Raw genomic sequence first — 20146 nt, forward strand, 5'->3', positions numbered from 1 at the left:
ATATTTGTTGCCATTGGTTCTTTTTCAATGTGCCAAGTGCATGCTGCACATGGGACTTTAGTTGTCTCATTGTATGATTAGACACTCAGATTTTCCATTCTAATTGAGAAAGGGTGAGACCAGGATTTAAACCCCAAGCCGTCATGGACCTTATTGGCAGATAAGTGTCTACCATTTTACCACCTAGTCCACGCCATGTTGCATGTGTCTATCACTGATTCCTGTTCTGGTATTAAAAGATGATGCTACACATTTTGACTTTACAGCAGGGTTTTACTTTGGTGTACAGTATTTTTTTCCCCTCTTCTCCACAGGAGGAGAGCCAGTGAAGAAGTGACCAAGTTTCTGAAAGTGCATCGTGAAAGAGGGGTCCTGTCTCCACTGCACTTTCCTACAAGATCACCATGGTATTCTACAAAAGTGGCTGCATTGCTGTTGCTGTAGCAAACAAGAGAAGGGCAGGCAGCAGGAGTCTGTGGCAACTTAAGCAGTGTCATACAGCATGATTTCTACCGTCCTTTTTGTTCCCTACTACTGACCTCCAGTTTATCCCAATATTCCTGGGACTAGTCAAGATATTCTGTCATCTAGTTTGTCAGAGCAGCTGACTTGGGACATGGCCTCTGGTTTCTGCACTGACGTGGTGCTGAGGGGGTTTGTGTAGAATGTACTGTTCTATTGGAGGCTAGGGGGACAGGTGTTGGGATGCCAAGTTTAATGATCAGCAACATGGATATCTTTCACTGCTGTCCACTGTACTCTGTTGCTGCGAGTGCATGTCTGTCCTGAAATCCACCCTCACAGACCCCTGTTTTCGTAACCGGAAGCAGTTTTGAGCCCAGGTTTCTTTCAATGGGTACTATGTTCTTCATGATCTCTTCACATCTGTGAGTTGATGACTGTGCATGTAGAGACGTCTGTGAGAGAAGCACAATATGCTGAATAGATAAGACACACCTTACTGCATATGATTTAGCATGTTAAATGTGTTCCTAAGACCACCAGTTAAATAAAAGTGCTGCCTCATTGCCCATATTTGTGCATAAACGGTGCTTTGGACTTCGGGATTAAGAGCACAAGGTACTGAATTGCTATATAATTTTGGCTTTTTCCTTTCTCTACTTGAAGTATCCAAGTCTTTCAGAATTCCTTTTGTCAGTCGGGGGCCAGCTTACTCAGCATAGGTGGTCTAGTCATCACTTTCCTTGATGACTTAGTTTGCAGCCTTGCATTCACTTGTAATCACATGTTGATCCGGTTTTAATATATTGGAAAAATAAGAATAAAGGGTTGGAGTGGGGATGCGTGGGTGTTGATGTCAGATATCTCAAAGATGACTTGTGATGCCATGTAAACTGAAAAAGTGCAAGTTATGTTTTGATGTGAAAATATTTTGACATGTTTATGTTGGCTACAGTGTTGTTTTGGGGGAAAAGTGAATCTGTCATTTGGCAGGATGAGGGGGGAAACCTGTGATAAGTGATGTCTCAATGTTCAATATTGTCGTTAATCATGCAACAGAATCAGGTTAGAGGTGCTTCACCGGCTTCCTTCATGTGTTGATAAAGTGACTTGCAATTTTTGTTTGTTTTTGTTTTGTTAAGTTGAATCAGATTGCATTACCATGTTGATTGAGTCTTTGTTACGATTATTCATAGAACATTTAGCCATTGTGAACTGCTGTATTGATGTTGATGTTTGTTGTCCGCTTGTCGGTTTTATGAGATTTATCAAAAAAAAAATGTGACAAAAATAGTATTGCACCCATGTTATAAATGTGCAGGATTACATTTGAAAGAAGTCTTCATTTCACCTATGGTATGAATTTTATGCATGTGCTCTTTTATAATCATGATCTGGTTTTGGCTGTGATGTGCCGCATGGCTGGCAGCAAGATTGTAAGTAGTAGAGAAATCAACATTTCCATGGCGGTGGTATGATTCCTCCCTCCAAATGTTCATAGCCTCAAAGTCCACTGCACTATAAAGCCTGTTTCAGTGTTTGTATTATGTATGTACCTGTATGTATATGAGATGATCCCAGATGAAAAGTTCAATTTGCTCAGTGATCAAGAACTCTCTGTCCCATGTTTATATTCAGTCAGCTGACATTTCTGAGACAATCTGTGGAACGGATTCATTGTCAGTTTGTCTTTACTCACTTTTTTTTTTTTTTTTTTTTTTTTTTTTTAAACATTCTTAAAGTTCATAACTTCTGCTTTTTTTCTCTCTTTTAAAAACAACTGATGAGCCCATTGTTTTATGCTGTAAGTATTGTGATTTTCTTTTTTTTAAAAACACACCAAAAAACAAAAAAACAACAACAATTATTATAACATTAAGGCATTAATCCTGAAGAACACAGTGAAGATATCTGTACATTGCACTTTTGTAGCACATTTGGTTTGCTGTTGTCAGGTTTAGGCATGTTGGACCATGACGCTTGTGACTTCTAATAAGGTAACAATACATGTGCTGATTTGCATTATTAAGTTCACTCCTGGAAACAAGTAAATTTGTGAAAACATAAAGGAGGAAGAAGTTCCATGATTTCAGTGAATTGACAGGTCGCCGATACAAGTGATTATAGCTGCATATCTTGATGTGCTCTGAAACATCACAAAACTTAATTTCATAAACAGAGAAACTTGCCAAAGTCCATGTTTCATATTGGCTGGCTGAATACAATAGTATTAACATGTTTGCTGTCACAGATTATCTTTTCAATGTGTACTACCATCTTGGAGTTCAGCTGAAGTACGAAAAGATTATTACAAGCTATAAACCAGTCTTCTGAAACTATTTTGAATGACCCTATGAAAAAAGTACCACCAACTGAGAGCAAGGAGACAAAGGGAAATAAATGTAGCATAAAGTCTGTCTCCATTCATCAGTTCGCATTATGAAGTGTAAAATTACCAGATGGCAAGCTGTATTTAGGGGAGTGCCAGTGGATTTCCATTCAGGTGCATGTTGACACGGGTTTGATTGTTACGGAACTGAACCCTCGGTGTACCTGATGTCTACTTGACAAGCGTACTGTGATCTTCCTGCAGGGCACTACCACATTTCCAAGTGCTGCTATCAGCATTTTTCGCACCACATTAACTCCAGCTTACAATTCTCCAGTGGATACCTGCATTTGTTTTGTTATATGATGTGAAGTGAAATACGATTAGATGTGTGTGTAGCCAACTTTATTAAATTTTCTTTTTCATTACTTGCTAATATGCTGAAGTAGCATTTGAAAGCTTTGTACAGATCACAAGACAAACTATCAATTTCAGGTTAAGGAATCGGGTTCTTCCTTAATATATGAATTGAAGAAAAGAAAGCAGTCGTGTGTAAATGTCGATTAAAAAAGCAAAAAAAACAAAACAACAACAACAAAAAAGTCGTACTGTTAAATTTTGTAAGTTGATTATTCACTTAACCTTGTACTGACAACAGTAACAACACTCGAGTATCAATGGTAGAGATTTCTTTTCTGTTACTGGTAGGTCTTGAGTAATCACTGTGGCTCAACTGGCTTCTGTGCATGTCTGGTCCGCCCTCTGCAGTCAGTGGTAATAGGGTAGGTGGGGGAATGATTTTAGTGGCTTGTGTTTTTGGTTGTAATTGCTGTTCATGATCAAGCTTGATTGGCTTTCCTTTTTAATTTGAATTAGTAGAAAAACATTTAAAAGTGTGGGCTTTAAAAAACAAACAACACCACTAATGTCAAACTTTGAATGATTTTTATGGAGTTTAAAAAAAGGAAAAGCAGTTACAAAGTCAAATGTTTTCAGTTGCAGTAAATTTTGACTTATATCTTCCATAGTGTTATAACCAAGGAAACGCATTTGTCCTCATCCTTTGAGTTTACAGCTTTCGTACTGATGTGAAGTTTCCTTAAATATTGAGCCAAAAGACCCATCTCCAATAGATTCCTTGCCTTCATTTTAACTTTTATATCATTACTTACTGTACTGTGTACATCATTACTTACATACTTATTACTCCTTGCTAATTTAAACAGAGTTAAGTTAACATATTTTTATATAATTGATAATTGCATATATATTTTTTCATGATGCTGCTCTTTGCACAAATGTGCATGGGTGCTTCGATTGTGTTTTGTCAGGTATGCTGCTTTAAACGTTTAGTGTTCTGATGTTAGGCTTGTTACTTTTTTACCTAAAGCTACTTGTTTTCTTCATGATGCTGCTTTTAATTGTATTTGCACAACGAATTGGTCTAGAAAATCGAAAAATGAACAAAGTTTGGGTTTTAGTGTGGTTTCTAAAATCGCAATCTTTAATTATAATAATTTTCATAGAATGAGATCCTTTGGAAAACAAAACAAAACACAAATGATATTTATCCTCTTCAGACCCATTTGCAAACTGGATGTGTATATATGATGTTTATTGTTCCAAGCTGCCTTTGTCCTGTAACAGATGGAAGATTCTAGTCTAAATTGGTGTCTATCGCAGTCATTGAATCTGACTGCACTTTCTGTTTCCATATCAGTCTGCTGACTTGGTATTCACACCATCAACCTATCAGTTGTTGACAATGTCTTGCATTTAATTTCTACCCAGTGTCCCTGGTCAGTTTGTAGAGTATACTCTATGGCAAGTGCGAACTTCTGAAACTGCTTGTATAAATTAAGTGTATACAGTATAGATGCGCTGTGCTTTTTTTTTTCTTTTGTGTGTGTGCGTATTGTTGGGAGGGCAAGAGGAACAGGCCGACAGTCAGATTTTTTTTAAAGCAGTCTTTGTCATGATCTTTATACTATCTCCTTGGCCAACAGCAGATTGTCTTCAGTTTGTTAGTTCAATAGATTTATGCCTTTTGGTTTATTCATTGTACTGTTTTGCATTCTGTACTTTGGCATGTTAGAACTTCTTTTTCTCAACAGCATATGATAACGCATTCTTTGTATGTTTGAATTTCTTCAGTGATGTAATGTGGAACAATTTGTTCAAAGCAATAACTTGAATAAGTTTGAAAAAAACCCAAAAAAAACCAAACAACGTTTTAACACTGGAAAATCTTTTAGATTTGCACAGAATCAGAAAAGGCCCTGAATATCAGAAGCAAAATGTGACCTGAATGTCAAGTACTTTATTTTGATTTATTGGTTTTAAATTGTATGGTTGAAATGTTTAGATATTCACTCATATCACCCTCCTCACTAAAAACATTGCATGGATTTTAAAAAGACAAACATTGTAGATTTTTGAGATGATAGACAGGCTTGTGATCCCAAAGTAGATGCTTTTTGTGGTATGTTCCAGTTGAGTCTAAAAGTTAAGGAACTCTTGTTGACCAACCAAGTCCGCATTTTCGATTCTGAACAACTGGAAAAAAGATAAAAAGATGGTTTGAATTGTATTATGTTGTAGTGAAACAGCATCATTTTGAGGGGATAAGATGTGAGTCTCTTGATCTGGTCCCCATCCCCTTTTTTTGTGCGTGCAGGACTTATGCATTGGATGGGAGATAATATCACTTAGTGTGAACTTTATTGTATTATGGAAACCAGCTATTGTGAGTTGGCCGGGGTGTGCTTGGTATAAACATACTGGTTCATTATCTTATTGCCTCCTCTGCTGCATTCCAGTTGTGAAAAGTGGGAAGAAGATAAAAGCGGGTAGTAGTGGAAAGCGTATGTTGGTCAGTCCATCCGAGGACAATGAATGATCCACTAATAGCTCACGAACATTAGACTGATTCTGATACAGATACCTTTTGTAAATGGGTCAGGGTGTTTTATTTGTCCTTGACCTTGTTTCAGTGACAGTAAACAGTTCAGTATGTGTTAAGGTAAGTTTTACAATAGCAGTTGACTGAAGAAAATGTACTTACTGCTTTAAGTTGAAAATGTGATCATAATGAATGTGAGAAATCTCTCGGTGTGAGCTCTGAGTAGATGCGTGTTTGGAACAGTGTGACATGGTTTTCGCAACAAATGTTGAATATCAAAATACATCAACAAGTAAATTGATCTCTTTGACTGGGTCTTGGTTCAAAGTCAGGCTGCTGTTTTTAATGCTTGTGCTTGTTTCCTTGTATAGCACTACCATGCACCTTCTGCCAGCTGAAATTACTGGACCGTATTCAGAAGTTCACTCCATTATATATAAAATAGCTGATCATTATTTTTTCAAGAATAAATTCTGAAAGGTGAACAGCAAGAACTTGACCCATAGTGACTTAAACATAGTGGGATCACAGCAGGAAATCCATTTCAGCATAGTCTGTAAGTGTACCAAAGTGGTTACTTCACATAATAAACTGAAAACTCAAAAGTCTGTTGTTTTTTATGTTAGCATTTTGCAATATTCCTCATTGGAACAACATGTAGGCTAAAATCTTTGATAAATGTTTGCAAAATATGTGTGATATCTAGTTTAACATCACACTAGTCAAACGCTCGTTCAGATCATGACAATACATACTTGATTAAATTTTGTATTCTGATATAGTTATGGCATTCTCATAATTTAATGCCTCCAAAATAATTTTCACCAAAGATCCATTTAAACAGGTTTGATTTTACCATGGTTCACCTGACTTTGATATTAAGTATATCATACACAAGTTCTCAGCAAATGGGTTAAAAGGTAACTGATGTCACAATCATTCTGTGACTATTTTTGTGGCTTTGATTTGTCACAAGCAAATAAAGGGATTTTCATATTGATGAGGCTTAACAAGATATATATAATCTGTTCCAGTGACCTTGCATCTGTTCAACCAGGATAGACAGTTCACATGTTTCTGTACAACCCGAATGGAAAAAAAATCTAGCTTAAGCACATTGTTAAAAGTTATAAATATTGAACTCAGGTATTGGAAGGTAAATGATATACAGTATTCCCATATCACAGAACGGAAAACTGGCATTAGTTGCTAGAGAGGGTTGTTTAATGTATAGTGCTACATTTGAGCAACATGCTGTACATTGTATTCATGTGGTAGCTCACAAAAGTCTGAGTAATGTATTTTATGTAGCCAGATATGTGTGTGTGTGTGTCTTATCCAGGGGAGGGTGGGAATCAGTGGTGGTACCATGGGAACAGTCTATGTTCTTTCCATAGAGGAATATGTGAGAAAATTTGTGATAATGTGAAAAAAGACTACAATAAAAGTTTGTCGTGATGATGGTGCAAATGCCAAACTGATAATCTTCTCATTCTCAGATTCTGTTGACATCAATGTTGCAGTTTTGACTATTACAAGAGAAAGCAGTGTGTTTGCATGTTTCACCTGAGCCCTTGCATTCCAGACCAAACATCCGGAGAAAGTGTCGTGTTTTCTCATGGTTTGCCAAAGTGTGTGTGTGTGTTTTGTTTATTTGTTTCTTTTTTTAATTCCAATGCCATTAAGTGTTGATGTATATATATACTCAGTCTGTTCATGTTTGATTTCCATCACTCCCTTCGTTAAAAAAAAAAGGAGAGCTAACACAATTCAAGATCTTATCAGAAGGGACTGCCTGTTCATATTTTATCAAAAAAATGATTTATCATGCAACTGACATTGAATGTATCAAAATCCTGTGTATAATATATATGATATGAATATATACTTAAATGTTAGTTTTTCCAAGATGTGTGGTGAATAACTTTGTGAATGTGTTGTTAGATGGATCTTTTTTCTGTAGTCTCTCCCCCCCCCCTCCCCCCCACACACACACATCCCACTCTTTTTTTTCTTTTTCTTTTAATTATAAATATAAACGCCGGCAATAAAATGTATATGTGATAGTCAATAGAGGGGGTAACAAGCTTGGATTGTTCCATGGATTGTGTATATATATCTGTTTAATCAATGGCCGTGTGCACTAATATTTTTGTATGTGTTAATATTGTGAGTGATTTACCATGTTGCCATGTTTGCCTCCTCCACACGCTTCTGTGCACAAGGGGCTTCATAGCCCAATGATGATAACTTATTTGTGTGTGGAAAGACCTAGTCCATTGGCCAAGTACATATGCCTGAAGACGAACCAAAACAACTTGCACCATTTGCCAGTGCAAATTTTCTGTCTATATTTCATGCTGCTCACAAGTATTTATTGATGCAATCACGTGTTTGTTAGTTGAGGATATTTTGTTGTCATCAACCACTCCATTTCAGGGGAATTGTGGACGATAACATGGAAATCGCTTTCACTTTCTCATCACCTGATCTCTTTGTGCCTGCTTGTGGACATCCTTTTGGACTGCTGTATTAATGTAGAGCTTTTGGTACATCCCATGTTGTTCATGTATATTGGTGCGATGTAAAAAGGGCATCTGCTGTCTACCAGTCAAAACAGCAATTGGTAACAGTGAAAAAAGTTTTGTACTTGATCCGTTCTCTGTACATGTTTTGTTATCCTTCTTTCTGTTCTTTAGTCAATGACACAACCTCCCCTACACCCTCTCCCAAAACATGTTGGGTTTTTTGTGTGTGGAAACCTTTGTTTTTATTACAAAGAATCTGTGTTGTATATATCTTATTTATTTTGTATAGTCTGCCAGTGGTTTTCTGTTTGAAGAATTTGGAATGTCAGCTTTTCTTCCCCACCAAGGAAGGGTGAGAGTTGACCCTATGTGAATGTTGCATTTTGTTGGTAATGGAGCATTAAGAGGGATGGTGAAAGTCCGTATTTGTTTTGACATTTGGAATGTGATGGCCCAATATCTGCCACAGCTGCACAGGGATGTTGACTGATAGTGCTGTGTTCAGCTGTGTCCAGTAACAGCAACGAATCAGGATGTCTTTTCTGCAGTACATTTTGGTGGTTTTGTGGACATTGTGATGAAAGTATGTACCTGGCCTTCCCCCCCAAACACCCCTCTGGGTTTTTTTTAAATTTTTTATTAACAGTAAGCAGTCAGCTGGCTGGTTGTAAACCATCAGAAGTTTGTTAATTTGTGTTGCCTGTGAAGAAGTCCCCTCTTATTATTTTTTTTAAACCTGTTATGTATGCTCATGTTTTTTGTCCATAGATGATTTGATGATTTTAGTATGTTCTTGAATTTTTTTGTGTGTACATGAAAATAATTGGATTGCTTCTCAATGAATAAGTCACAAATGCTAAACCGATTTCCTAGCTTCAACAATAACCTGTGCTGGGCCTGACAAAACTGCATGTGCATCATTAATCGCTGTGAACTTACCTATACCCTTCCCCACCCATACTCATATCCCCACCCCCTTTCTCATTCCTCCCCATGTTTCCAATTCTTTTTTCATGTGTAAAAACCTCTCTTGGCTTAACCAAAATGTTTCCCTATTATGCTGATGCACAAAATGAACGTATGCCCATGTACCTTCCTTTGGTGATAAGATAAAAGGCTGCTGTCAGTTTTCAACAGTAACAAACCAGTAAACAGTTTTCGATGTGTACATTTAATTCATAATAGTTTGCATATCATTTTGTCTGTCACCAAAGTAAACATCGGCAGTCTTTGACCATGACCCTCCTTTTCTTTATCCTGTAAATGGATTAAAAGTATCAGTAATCAGTAATTCCAGACATTGATTAAAATAAATCTGATAAGATCAGCTTACCAGATGCCTGTGAAATACAACTGTATTTATTGATATTTCTGCAAAAACATTTCAGAATTCGATTCTGTAATGAAATTTTCAAACATTCAAAACAATATATGAAAAGGTTAAAAATATTACTTCTAGAATGTACACAGGAAAGTGAATTTGGGTTGTGAAATTGGTTGATATATAATGCAGTTTTGTCTGATTCAGACTACGAAAAGAATTTTAAAATGCTGTTTGCGCACATTTGACAAAACATGCTGTTCTAACTACTGAAAATGCAGGAAAGGCTGCATACCTTTTTGGCATTAATAATTTTAAAACAGTGACTGATGCTGAAAGCCAGAGGAACTTGTATGGACAGTTTCACAATAGGAAGTGGATAGAATATGGTCTACAAAGTAAACCACTTTCATGAAATAAGGATTAAGTGAAAGGTATGTTGCATCATATTTACCCTTTAAGAAATACATGCTGTCAGCTGTGAGCAAATACAAAAATGAACCTGAAATTAGCTTGAAAACTGAAAGCTGCCTTGATAGAAAGGTTATCATGGCCCATGTCCCTTCAAAAATTGAAAGCTGCCTTGGTGGAAAGGTTTTCCTTCCCTTACCTCGGTTGTATGATGCAGGTGAATGATTGAATCATGGCCTGTGTTTTTGCTGTCAACCAGTCGACTCCTTATACTATAAGTTATATTGCTTGAAGACAAAATGCTGTGCATTGTATAATGTTATGCTTTTCGTCAGCTGCAATCAGGAATTGGCCAGACACGTAGAGCTGCAAAGCTGATAATCTTATTGGACTGATTCTGATGAAAGATTGTTGACATTCTTAATGAAACTTAAGTGAAGACATTAATTTTTACCTGTCTTGGAACATCATGGGAATGATAAGATGTCATTCATTGAATTCTTGCTTTTCATGTAAGGTCAGTTAATGTTTATTGATGACTGTGCCATGGCTTTAAACAGCATGTAGTTTTGCCCAGTCTTAATGTCAAGAGTTGCAATGATGAAATGCTGCTGTCTTTCAGGTACAAATACATTGCTGTTTTCCAGAGTGATAAGTTAGAGGGTAAGCCATTCAGTTGATGACATAATTTATTGTGGTTGTTTGAGTGTAGATGATCGAATTGTATTCCATGACTTCCATTCCAAAGTAAGTTTTTGTCACAAATGTGGTTCTGTCTTTCTGGATAAACAGAGGTGTTGATATGCTTGCTATATCACCCCCACCTCATCCCTAACCATCCCTCATGCTGCCCCTCCAAATAGTAGCACTTGTGGGGTTTCTTTTTTGCAAAGAATTATCAGTTGAGGTGTATTGTAAAGGATTACACCACATCTTGTCCTATGGAGTACAGGGAGAGGTGGTTTCTTGTTGGCTGGGCTCCTTCACTGGAAGTGGCAGTATTGATTTGAAAATCATGTACATTTCATTGTATGCTTGTGAAATAATCCTGGATCTCGGTTTCACTGCAGTTACAATTATTATAATAATCTGTACAATGTGCCAATTAATTTTTTTAAACTAAATAAAGATTTCAGTCATACTTTGAAGTGCTGTTTGTGAACTTAAACATATTGTCCATGACAGTAATATTTGTCTCCGAGTTTCAATTTGTGTCAGAAGCCTCGCCACCTTCATGAAAAAGTGTTTGAATTTCTGTTGGGTGAACTTTGTTTACAGTAAATAGATTTAATGGAGTCACAGAAGCTGTGCAATAAGAGTGCATTTCAAGTAGCTTTATGGGCTCACAATTTGTCTCCTTTTTTTTCTTTTGAAAAGAAAAATGATCTTTTTTTTTATCAAAACTTGAAGTTAAATGATTTGTATGATTATTGATTGTAGTGTTTTTTTAAAATCCTTTCATTTGTATTGTTTTGAACAACGATAGGTGAATAAAGATGCAAACAAAACGTATCCGATAAACTTTATTTCAGCAGAGCGTTAGACCAGTGACATTTCATTGAGAATATTCTATAACGATTATTGTCTCGGTGAAACAGAAGCTGTATTTATCAAACTATATATCTGTTCCTGAAAGTTAGGAATTGTGCTGTGATAGAATGGAGTTTGTTATTGAACAGTTCCATGGTTTCTAACACTGTGTGCATCTTGAAGAAGGTCTGCGAACATTTGAAGGTGACTAGCAAAAGCAGGCTGGCTGATTGAGTTAATTCAGTGTATCTTCTGGACAAGGCACATTTGCTTCTGTTCTCACTGCTTACATGTTAAATAACATGGGGACTTGTCTACATGAACTCCCTGGTCTATAAGATCAGAAAGACACGAATGTGTAGACATCACTGTGCTAAATCTTCCTGGAAATATTCTTACCCTGTGAAAGCAGCCAGCTAACATCAGGCAAGTTGGGCACCAAGTCAGCCTGAGTGAAATGGAAGAGAAGGTGCCCCAAGTTGACCCAGTGACGTGACCTGATGGAAAATCTGATGTAGGTGGTACCAGCCAAAACTTCAAAAAGCACTTCAGCACTGCTGGAGGTGTACAGTCTGTGTAGAGCATTTCAGCACTGCTGGAGGTGTACAGTCAGTGCAGGTCCACCTTCACAGGAGCTAGAATGAATGACAACCACCTCAAAATGGTGTGCCTTTCTCAGCTTTGGAAAGGCAAAATTCTTATTTTTGTCTGCACCTATATTTCTTTTGGTATGTGGTTTTCTGACCTGTTGTTGGCTAGAAAGCTGTCGAAGTTTGCATGCTGTAAAACGCCAGCCTTAGCTTGGATGTCTGCTGATCGCTGGCCTTCAGTGCCTGGTTCCTTAATTGCTCCTGCAGCCCCCAGTCTTCCCTTGGTTTTTCAGTGCATGTCATTCTGAACATCATTCTGCTCCCTGTTGCACACAAACCTCACTGAAACAACACTTCGCATGTTCTACTGATGAATACACACTCTGTAATCTGGATAATGTGTTGCATTCTTGTCATTACCCAGGATCCTGTTATCTTGCCTGCAATTTTGAGATGTTGAAGAGTGAGGTTCTTTGTCAAGCTATTACCACCTACATTTTGTGAAGTTAAAATTTCTTTTAAAAATTAAAGTTCTGCAGTCTACTGCATAAGTGAAACAACGGTATTGTATAACAGGGATGACTGATGGCAAAAGTTAATTTGGCAGGAGATGTAAGGTCTCAGAATGGTTGTGTGAAAGTATGTGAATATTAGATGTGGTGGTGTGTGATGATTGTTCCTCATTATGAAACTTGGTATGAAGTGGTGGTAGATGTCATGCTTGTCATTGCCTTTGACTTGATAGATGTATTCCCCATGAGATTCTTTGTTCCCAGTGTTGTATCAAACTGGAACTGGAAAGTTTTACAAACTGCTCCATAGTCTTATTGAATTGGAAAAGCACCATGTGATCCATTGCTGCTCTCTGTTGTATCAAAATTGTTTACAACATTTGAACGCTGGTCATTCCTTGCAGAGTTCCTAATCTTAATGCAGAGAGCAGGAAGTAAAATACAAATCAAAACCTAAGTTTTTGTCGAATCCTGAACAGGACTGCACCTTTGTCAAGAATGATTGTAGATTTTTCACCAGGAATAATTGTGCATTATCAGGAAATGTCACCAGCATGCCAGATGTTTTCTGTACATGTTTGCGATCTCCTCCCCTCCACCCCCTTTTTTTCCTTCTCCCAAACTAGCAAGTGCCAGTGGTGATTTTTGTTGTTTTTGACAGGTTAAGTAGAAATGGTAACATCAAGAATCTCATAATTTATGAAAAAGAATACCGTTTTTAGTTACTAGTAATTATTAGTCTGTGTACCATATCAGTGATCTCAAAATTATCCCCTCTGATTTATTTAATATTAGTGTTTGTCAGTTGATATAGTAATAACTGACTAACATGATCTTGAAAGTAAGCGTTGACCATTCAGCTGTTCTTGCCATTGGCTAAAGTCTGAACCTGAGTTTGGAATGACAGAGACTTGAGAGTTTCTGTTTTGCCCTATCTTTATCAAACAAGGCATGCTACATTCCAGCCTTGTGAATCCCTTTACGGTAAGCACACTTTGCGCATGACAGTAAAAAAAGTTGTCCATCAGTGTGATGTGAAGCGGAAATAAAACATCTTTTACAGTTTTAGAACTTCGTTGCAACACCTGTAAAGAACATCAAGAAGTGGAAGTTTTGTGTACCAATTACCATCACTGGGTGCTTGTGTTGATGACACAAGGGAGATCTATTGATGTGTTAGATATCAGTGACAGAATATAAAAGATAATGATATCAGTAAAAATAAAACCTCGATCCATGCCTTATTGATATTATTCATTGATTTTTGGGTGTATTCATGTTCACAGACATCAGATTGTGTAGTCATCACTGAACCAGTGAGGCGTGTCACCAGCTATTGATTTGATACTTGCAGCAACTGTTGCATTGTGCTAAACCAAGCAACATAAATTATATGTATGCAAAAACACTTATAAAAGGGCAGTACAGCTTTTAGTTTTGATTTAAAGAAATTTGCACTTGATATTCTCTGAAGACTGATGTTATGTTCTTTCTTCTTTTTTCTCACCTCCAAGATTTTGTTTGCTCATCCAGTATTTGCCTGACCAAATATTTGAAAGAGAAATATAGAAGTGGTGCTTCAAGGAACGCCGAATGTTTCCATGGTAATGTTTTTTTCTCTCTGTCAGGTCAGGCCTGGAAAGAAAACTTGTGAAAATGCAACCTGAACTGACTTACCTTCAAAGAAGTGAATGATGATCCTGTTCCTCTGTTAGACCAGTTGCAGATCTAATGATACCAGCCACTTTGACCTGCAGAGACTTTCAAAGCATAATATATGTGATACTTGTCATTCGTGCCTGTGTGTGAAAAGGCAATCCAAGTATTTGTTCACACCATTTCAGTATTGATTGTTCTGGAAATTTGCATTGAGATGTTGACTTGTCTTGCATTTCAGTGAACATAGTGATTCGGTAGTATTCTGACATAAAGTCATTCTGCCCCTCACTTCTGACATAGAAATCAGTAAGGAACTGAAGTTGTGGAGGTCTTTAACGTAAAAGTTCCATCAGTGTTTACAGAAACCAGATCTTAAATTGTTCAATGAATGTCATCTCATACCTCAAGGCTCATCTGTCCATGTTCTGTACAGCAAACATATCAGTATAGACACCCTTTACCTGTCATTCCTGATTTAGTATCATAATTCAGCCCTCCATTGTGACCTAACCTCTTCTCTGACGGCCCAAACTCTTAGATTTTTTAAAAATTTTTATGTGTGATTACTTAATACAGTACAGCATTTCAATTGTGAAAATATCCTTTGCTGATTATGGCATGCTATGATTGCAGATATGTTAAGAAGAATGACAGCAATACGTAGAGAGGTTCAGTAATATACTCTCTCTCTCTCTCTCTCTCTCTCTCTCTCTCTCTCTCTTCAACCCCCTCCTCTTTTTCTGCATCAAGTCATCTCAGCTTGTTGGATATAAAATTGCATTGTGGACATGCTATCTTCTTTTTTTCCTTTGAAGATTTGGCTTTGTACTGTTCATTTAGACTTTTAACAAAATGACCAGGTCACAATAAGTCCATGCTATTTATATAGAGAGCCACAAGAAATAGAACAAACAAGTGAGCATAGAATGTATTTTTTTGTATTGTCCCATTCTCATCTCCCCACCCATAACCCCATCATTCCTAAAATAGTTTTTTCATATCATTGACTGATTGAAAGTATTGAACTATGCAGTGTATATTTGTCAGTAACTGTTGTTGGTCTAAACTATACTTGTAGACTATAGCTTGGATAAAACAGCTTTAAATATTTTGGTAGGCCTTAAAAGTACCTTTCATCCTCATGTTTTCAAATGCTGAGGTTTATATAGTTACCAGTGCTGTTTGGTTACAAGACAGGAATGTGTGCAATAAAATGATAATCTCAAAGTGGCTGCTGTATTCCTTTAAAAAAAAAAAGAAAAAGAAAAGAATCAATCGAGGCACAACTGACCCTTCAAGCAAAGACAACATACATTCTTCACTTGGATTTGGTATGTGTACTCTTTGCTCTCCACGGATACCAAATGACCTGCTTTCATAAACACAAACAGGCTTTACAGGGTGATATTACAAACAATGTAAGTGGATACACCCAGAGATCCAGAAAAGTTGCTCAGACTTTTTGTTGTAACTGTCGGGTGAAAGAAATGTAGATAGCTTTGAGTGATAACATCAAGACCAGAATTTCTTTACAAGAATGGATAATATTCAAGATAGACATGACTTTATTATGTTATGAATGTGAGTGTCCAAACTGTTTCACAGTTAATCAGATTAATTCTCACAAGAAATTCTTTGTTTTTAGATGATTTGGAGGGGTAAGGTGCTAAAAAAAACCACTAAAAAAAACAGCTTATGAGCTGTTTCTGAAACCAAACAGAAACCAGCCATTAGTGAATATAAAATACAAAATCACAGATGTCACTACATAACACTCGTGTATCTGTTATAAGTACATCCAGTTTAACTATTCAACAATTCTTAATTTTAAAACACTTCTGGTAAATGTTGGAGTTCCTTGAATGGTGCTACATGTGAAATTGTCTTCAGACATAATAAGGTCAAGAACCCAATTTCAAATTGATACTGTTGACACACATGCCATTTTAATCTAGTTCATTGAAGATTTTGTTTTGTAGACGTCTGTGTTGACTGTATCTTTCCCAGACATCTGCTCACAATCCAGATGGTTCAGTTTGAGGGTATGTGCAATGTTCTTGAAATGCTGCATGTGTTAGGATACTTAGCATACATGATTTTTACAACACAAGCCCTATTCCCCTTCTCCTCAGTGCCGTGGTTGTGTGACAGTGTTGCATGTTGTGTACAGACAGGAAGCTAGGGCGTGTTAGACATGTGGCATGTACTGCAGTTTGGATTATCCCCTGATGACCTTCAGCCAATGACTTTGCAGCTACCTCTCTCATCATTCCACCAATGTCCCCTCAAGGACACAGCCATGCCTCTGCTGTCTCTTTGGCCTTATCAGTCCTCGCGCACAGGGTGGACTGGAGGGGCACTGCATACGGTGGGACACTTCCTGTGGGTAGCCTGGCAATGTGGGAGGGACAGAACTGACACAGGGTTTTGGGGGGGGACACCTTGGGGTGAGGGAGGGTGGGGACTTGTGATAGCGGGCAGCGTTGGACACCAGTCCACTCCTGATCTTTTCCTAGTGGCCATGGTGCTGGCCAAGCAATAACCGCTATGGAGCCCCCCAGTCAGAGTGGTGCCATGCTGGCTATGTGTGTCGTGCTGTGCTGTGTCTTGTGTTTGCCTGCACTGTAGAGTGGCTCCACTGCCTGTTAGCTATGCAAGGCACTGGAGACTCTTCTGAACAACTGATGGCCTTTTGTTTCTGTGGTGGTGTGATGTCCGTGTTCAGGCTTCTAGATGGCAAAATGATGTCCCTCGTCAGGAATTAATCAATGGGTTTATCATGCATTGTGTTGTGATAGTATTCCTTTTACCAGTAAGCTCTGGCCCACTCTTTGTCTATTTCAGGACGTGGTACTCATCATTTGTGGCCTTAAAATTCCATTTCCAAAGCCCCTGTTGCCATGTGTGGAGATGTGGTGTCTATGTGTTCATTCTTGTACAGACCTGTAAAGTGACATCACCCTTTTTTTTTCTTTTTTCTTTCTTTTTTTTTTTTTTTTTTTTTTTCTTTTTTAAACTCTATCGTGATATGTACCAGTTTAATACTGTGGATATGGCATAGGTTGATACTATGAATAATTATTGATGCTATAACTCATTACTAGAGCTGCTGTTTGTCATAAGGGTTCACATTTGCATTTCTTGCTTTTAAATGATGATGATGTTATTTAGACTTCCGTATTGTAGTGTTGTACAGAAAGTGATGCTGTATTTTTACTTTTGTGAATTAACCATATTTTTTTTGTTTTGAGATAAAGGAGTATTGTGGAAATGTCAGAGGCCATTGACATTGTGACTGTTGAGACTGACCTAGCTCAGTATTCTGAGCGTTGACTTATCTCTTGTTTGCTAATTGGTGTGGTGATGGATTCTCCTGTCATTGTTTTATGTTCATCATGTACAAATTTGTTGTAGCGTAGTAGTTTAAAAAAAAAAAAAAAGAAAAAAAAAAAAGAAAAAGGAAAAAAAACAAAAAAAACAAACAAACTTTGTTTATCGTGACACGTGCTTCAAGTGACAAATCAAAATGAAAACGGTATTGTCTTGCAGAAGACTGGAATTAAAGATGTAATTAATTGATGATATGTATTTTGCAAAAGAAACTAAAAAAAAAAAAAAAGAAAGAAAGAAAGAATAGCAATCATTGTGCTGAACAATTCCCTCTCAGGATTTGGTTCCAGCAGCCTTGGAATTCCATTTTCTTCCATACAGTGTTCACCAATAACCTCTGCGCACATAATCACAAAGTATAAGTGATAACATGTATCATTAGTATCAGCCACTGGCTTTCACCATCACTGTCAATTGGAATAATATTTTGACCCCATGTTTCACTTGTGCTTTGAATTATCAGCTAGTTTTAAATTTGGATTTTCTTTTCCTTTTTTTCCCCTCCTCTGCAGTTGTCAATAATATGTGTGAAATAATAGTGCCCTTTGTGCTACTTGTACTACACATGGTGGGTGTGAATCATTTTGTATACAATGTATAAAGATTTAAAACATGAGTGAACATTACAAAATCTTTTCTCCCATTTTCCTTCCCCTTCTGTTCTTCCCCCCATCCCTCCTCACCATAAAAAAAAGTAAAATAAAGAAAATAAATTGATAAAATAAAGAGATACGAAAAAAATAAAAGAAGAAAATAACTGCATGGCTTGGCACTGAAGAATTTTTATACAACTCATTGTTCAGGCGGTACAATCTTGACATTACAAAAGTGCCAAAGCAAATTTGTGTCTGTAGACAGCCACTCTATTACTAATAGACTTCTGAATCCTTTATAAAAAATAAAATTTTAAAAAAATTTTAAAATCATTGTGTCAGTACTTTATCATTTTGTGTGATTTTTGTTTTATGCATAACACACAGAAATCTTGTTTTTCCTGAGTAATGGAGAAAACTTAATGCGGTAACAAAAAACTACAAGAAAACTGATATTTGTATTGTGTACTGCGTTAAGAGCTTTTGTAAAGTTGTACTTTTTAATGCTCGGTATTATTTTTATTTTATTAAAGAGCACTAAATTGTAACTATTTGCTTTCAGAGTTGAAGGGTCAACAAATAGCGAAGTGCACTTTTTAACGCGAAGTAAAACTAAATGGGAAATGTGTTGAATGTTAAATGAAATCTCAGACAAGCATAATTCTTCCAAATACCAGACCTTTTTCCCCTTCAGTATCATGTTTTGACTTGTTTTATATGAAGACCATTCTGTATGCTCTACAGCAAAAGTGTTTGCCTGGCCTGTCAAGTTTTAGCAGTCAACATAATGAAATAGCACTTTCCAACTTAGAATCCAGGGAAGAGAATGCTTCTGAAATGACAGATAGATGCATTTTCTCTTCTTTTGATGAAAACCTTTATTCCTCTCACATGAGATATTTATCTGTTAAACTCCACATTGTCCACAGGCATATTATGGTCCCTGTGCTGCTTTTGCTGTAGGGCAGACTTTGTAACACCAGCATTAGCTGTATTGCCCAACTGCTAATGCACAGTTTGAGGTAAAACAACTTCTCATCAGTGAATTACCAATATACTTGATGCAGTCATGAGTTGATAGAATATTGATTTGGTGACAATTTTAGTAATTAAACACTTCAGAGTTGTTACTGTGTCATGTTTTTTTATTTGTGAGAGTGTTTGCAAATCAGTGCCTGCATGCACACATACCACACTTGTATAATTTTTGTATGTCCAAGAGAGTGTATGTGTAAGATGATGGATTTGGAATTTTAATTTTTAAAAAGAACTGCCCCTCCAGCACATTTTTTTCTGTTTTTAAAGTATGTTGAATTTTAATACTGTTTAGTTAAATCAGTGGATCTCATCTCAAAATAGCTGCAACATTCCTTCAAATGTATTCTTTTGTCTTGACAGATTCTGTGTGTGTAATTCAGGCTTCTCTCCTCGGGGAGAGTGCATCGCTACACTGAGAGTGTTAACCTCTTTTTGTCCTCCTGCCTGCAATATTTCTTTTTAAGTGAATTTTCCTACAGAAATTTGCCAGGGAAAACCCTTTTTTTTCCTGTGGGTTCTTTTATGTGTGCTAAATGCATGCTGCACACACAGACCTGGGTTTATCGTGTCATGCGAATGAGTAGAATCCAGACCACTGCTCAAGGTCTTTTGGAGGGGGTGAAACTAGTACTGGCAACTGGGATTGGGATTCAAACTGCTCAGATTCTCTTTCTTCCTAGGCAGATGCGTTGCCACTGGACCAACACTTAAGACAAAAATGTTGAGAACTCACACAAAAAAAAACATTCACTGATTGACAGACTTCATTCAGTCTGCAGTGACACCACCAATCCAGCTGTGTCTGGTGAAGTCACAAAGTAGGAATCGGGGAAGAAAATTAACAACTCTGATCTGTCAGCAAAGAACACACTGGTATTTGT

At 37.1% G+C, this 20146-nt stretch overlaps 1 protein-coding gene across 1 annotated transcript in view; it reads left to right on the plus strand.

The window, feature by feature from the left end:
• The window catches only part of LOC143286966 (uncharacterized), a 48530-nt gene extending 29177 nt beyond the window's left edge, over window positions 1–19353 (plus strand). Inside the window, exon 11 of the mRNA XM_076594954.1 lies at window positions 315–19353. Coding sequence (XP_076451069.1) covers window positions 315–329 — 15 coding nt within the window. The 3' untranslated portion in view covers window positions 330–19353. The remainder of the gene's footprint in view (window positions 1–314) is intronic.
• Window positions 19354–20146: the final 793 nt, after the last annotated feature.

The sequence above is a fragment of the Babylonia areolata genome, chromosome 1 (assembly GCF_041734735.1).
Source record: "Babylonia areolata isolate BAREFJ2019XMU chromosome 1, ASM4173473v1, whole genome shotgun sequence".
Lineage (NCBI taxonomy): Eukaryota > Metazoa > Mollusca > Gastropoda > Neogastropoda > Buccinidae > Babylonia > Babylonia areolata.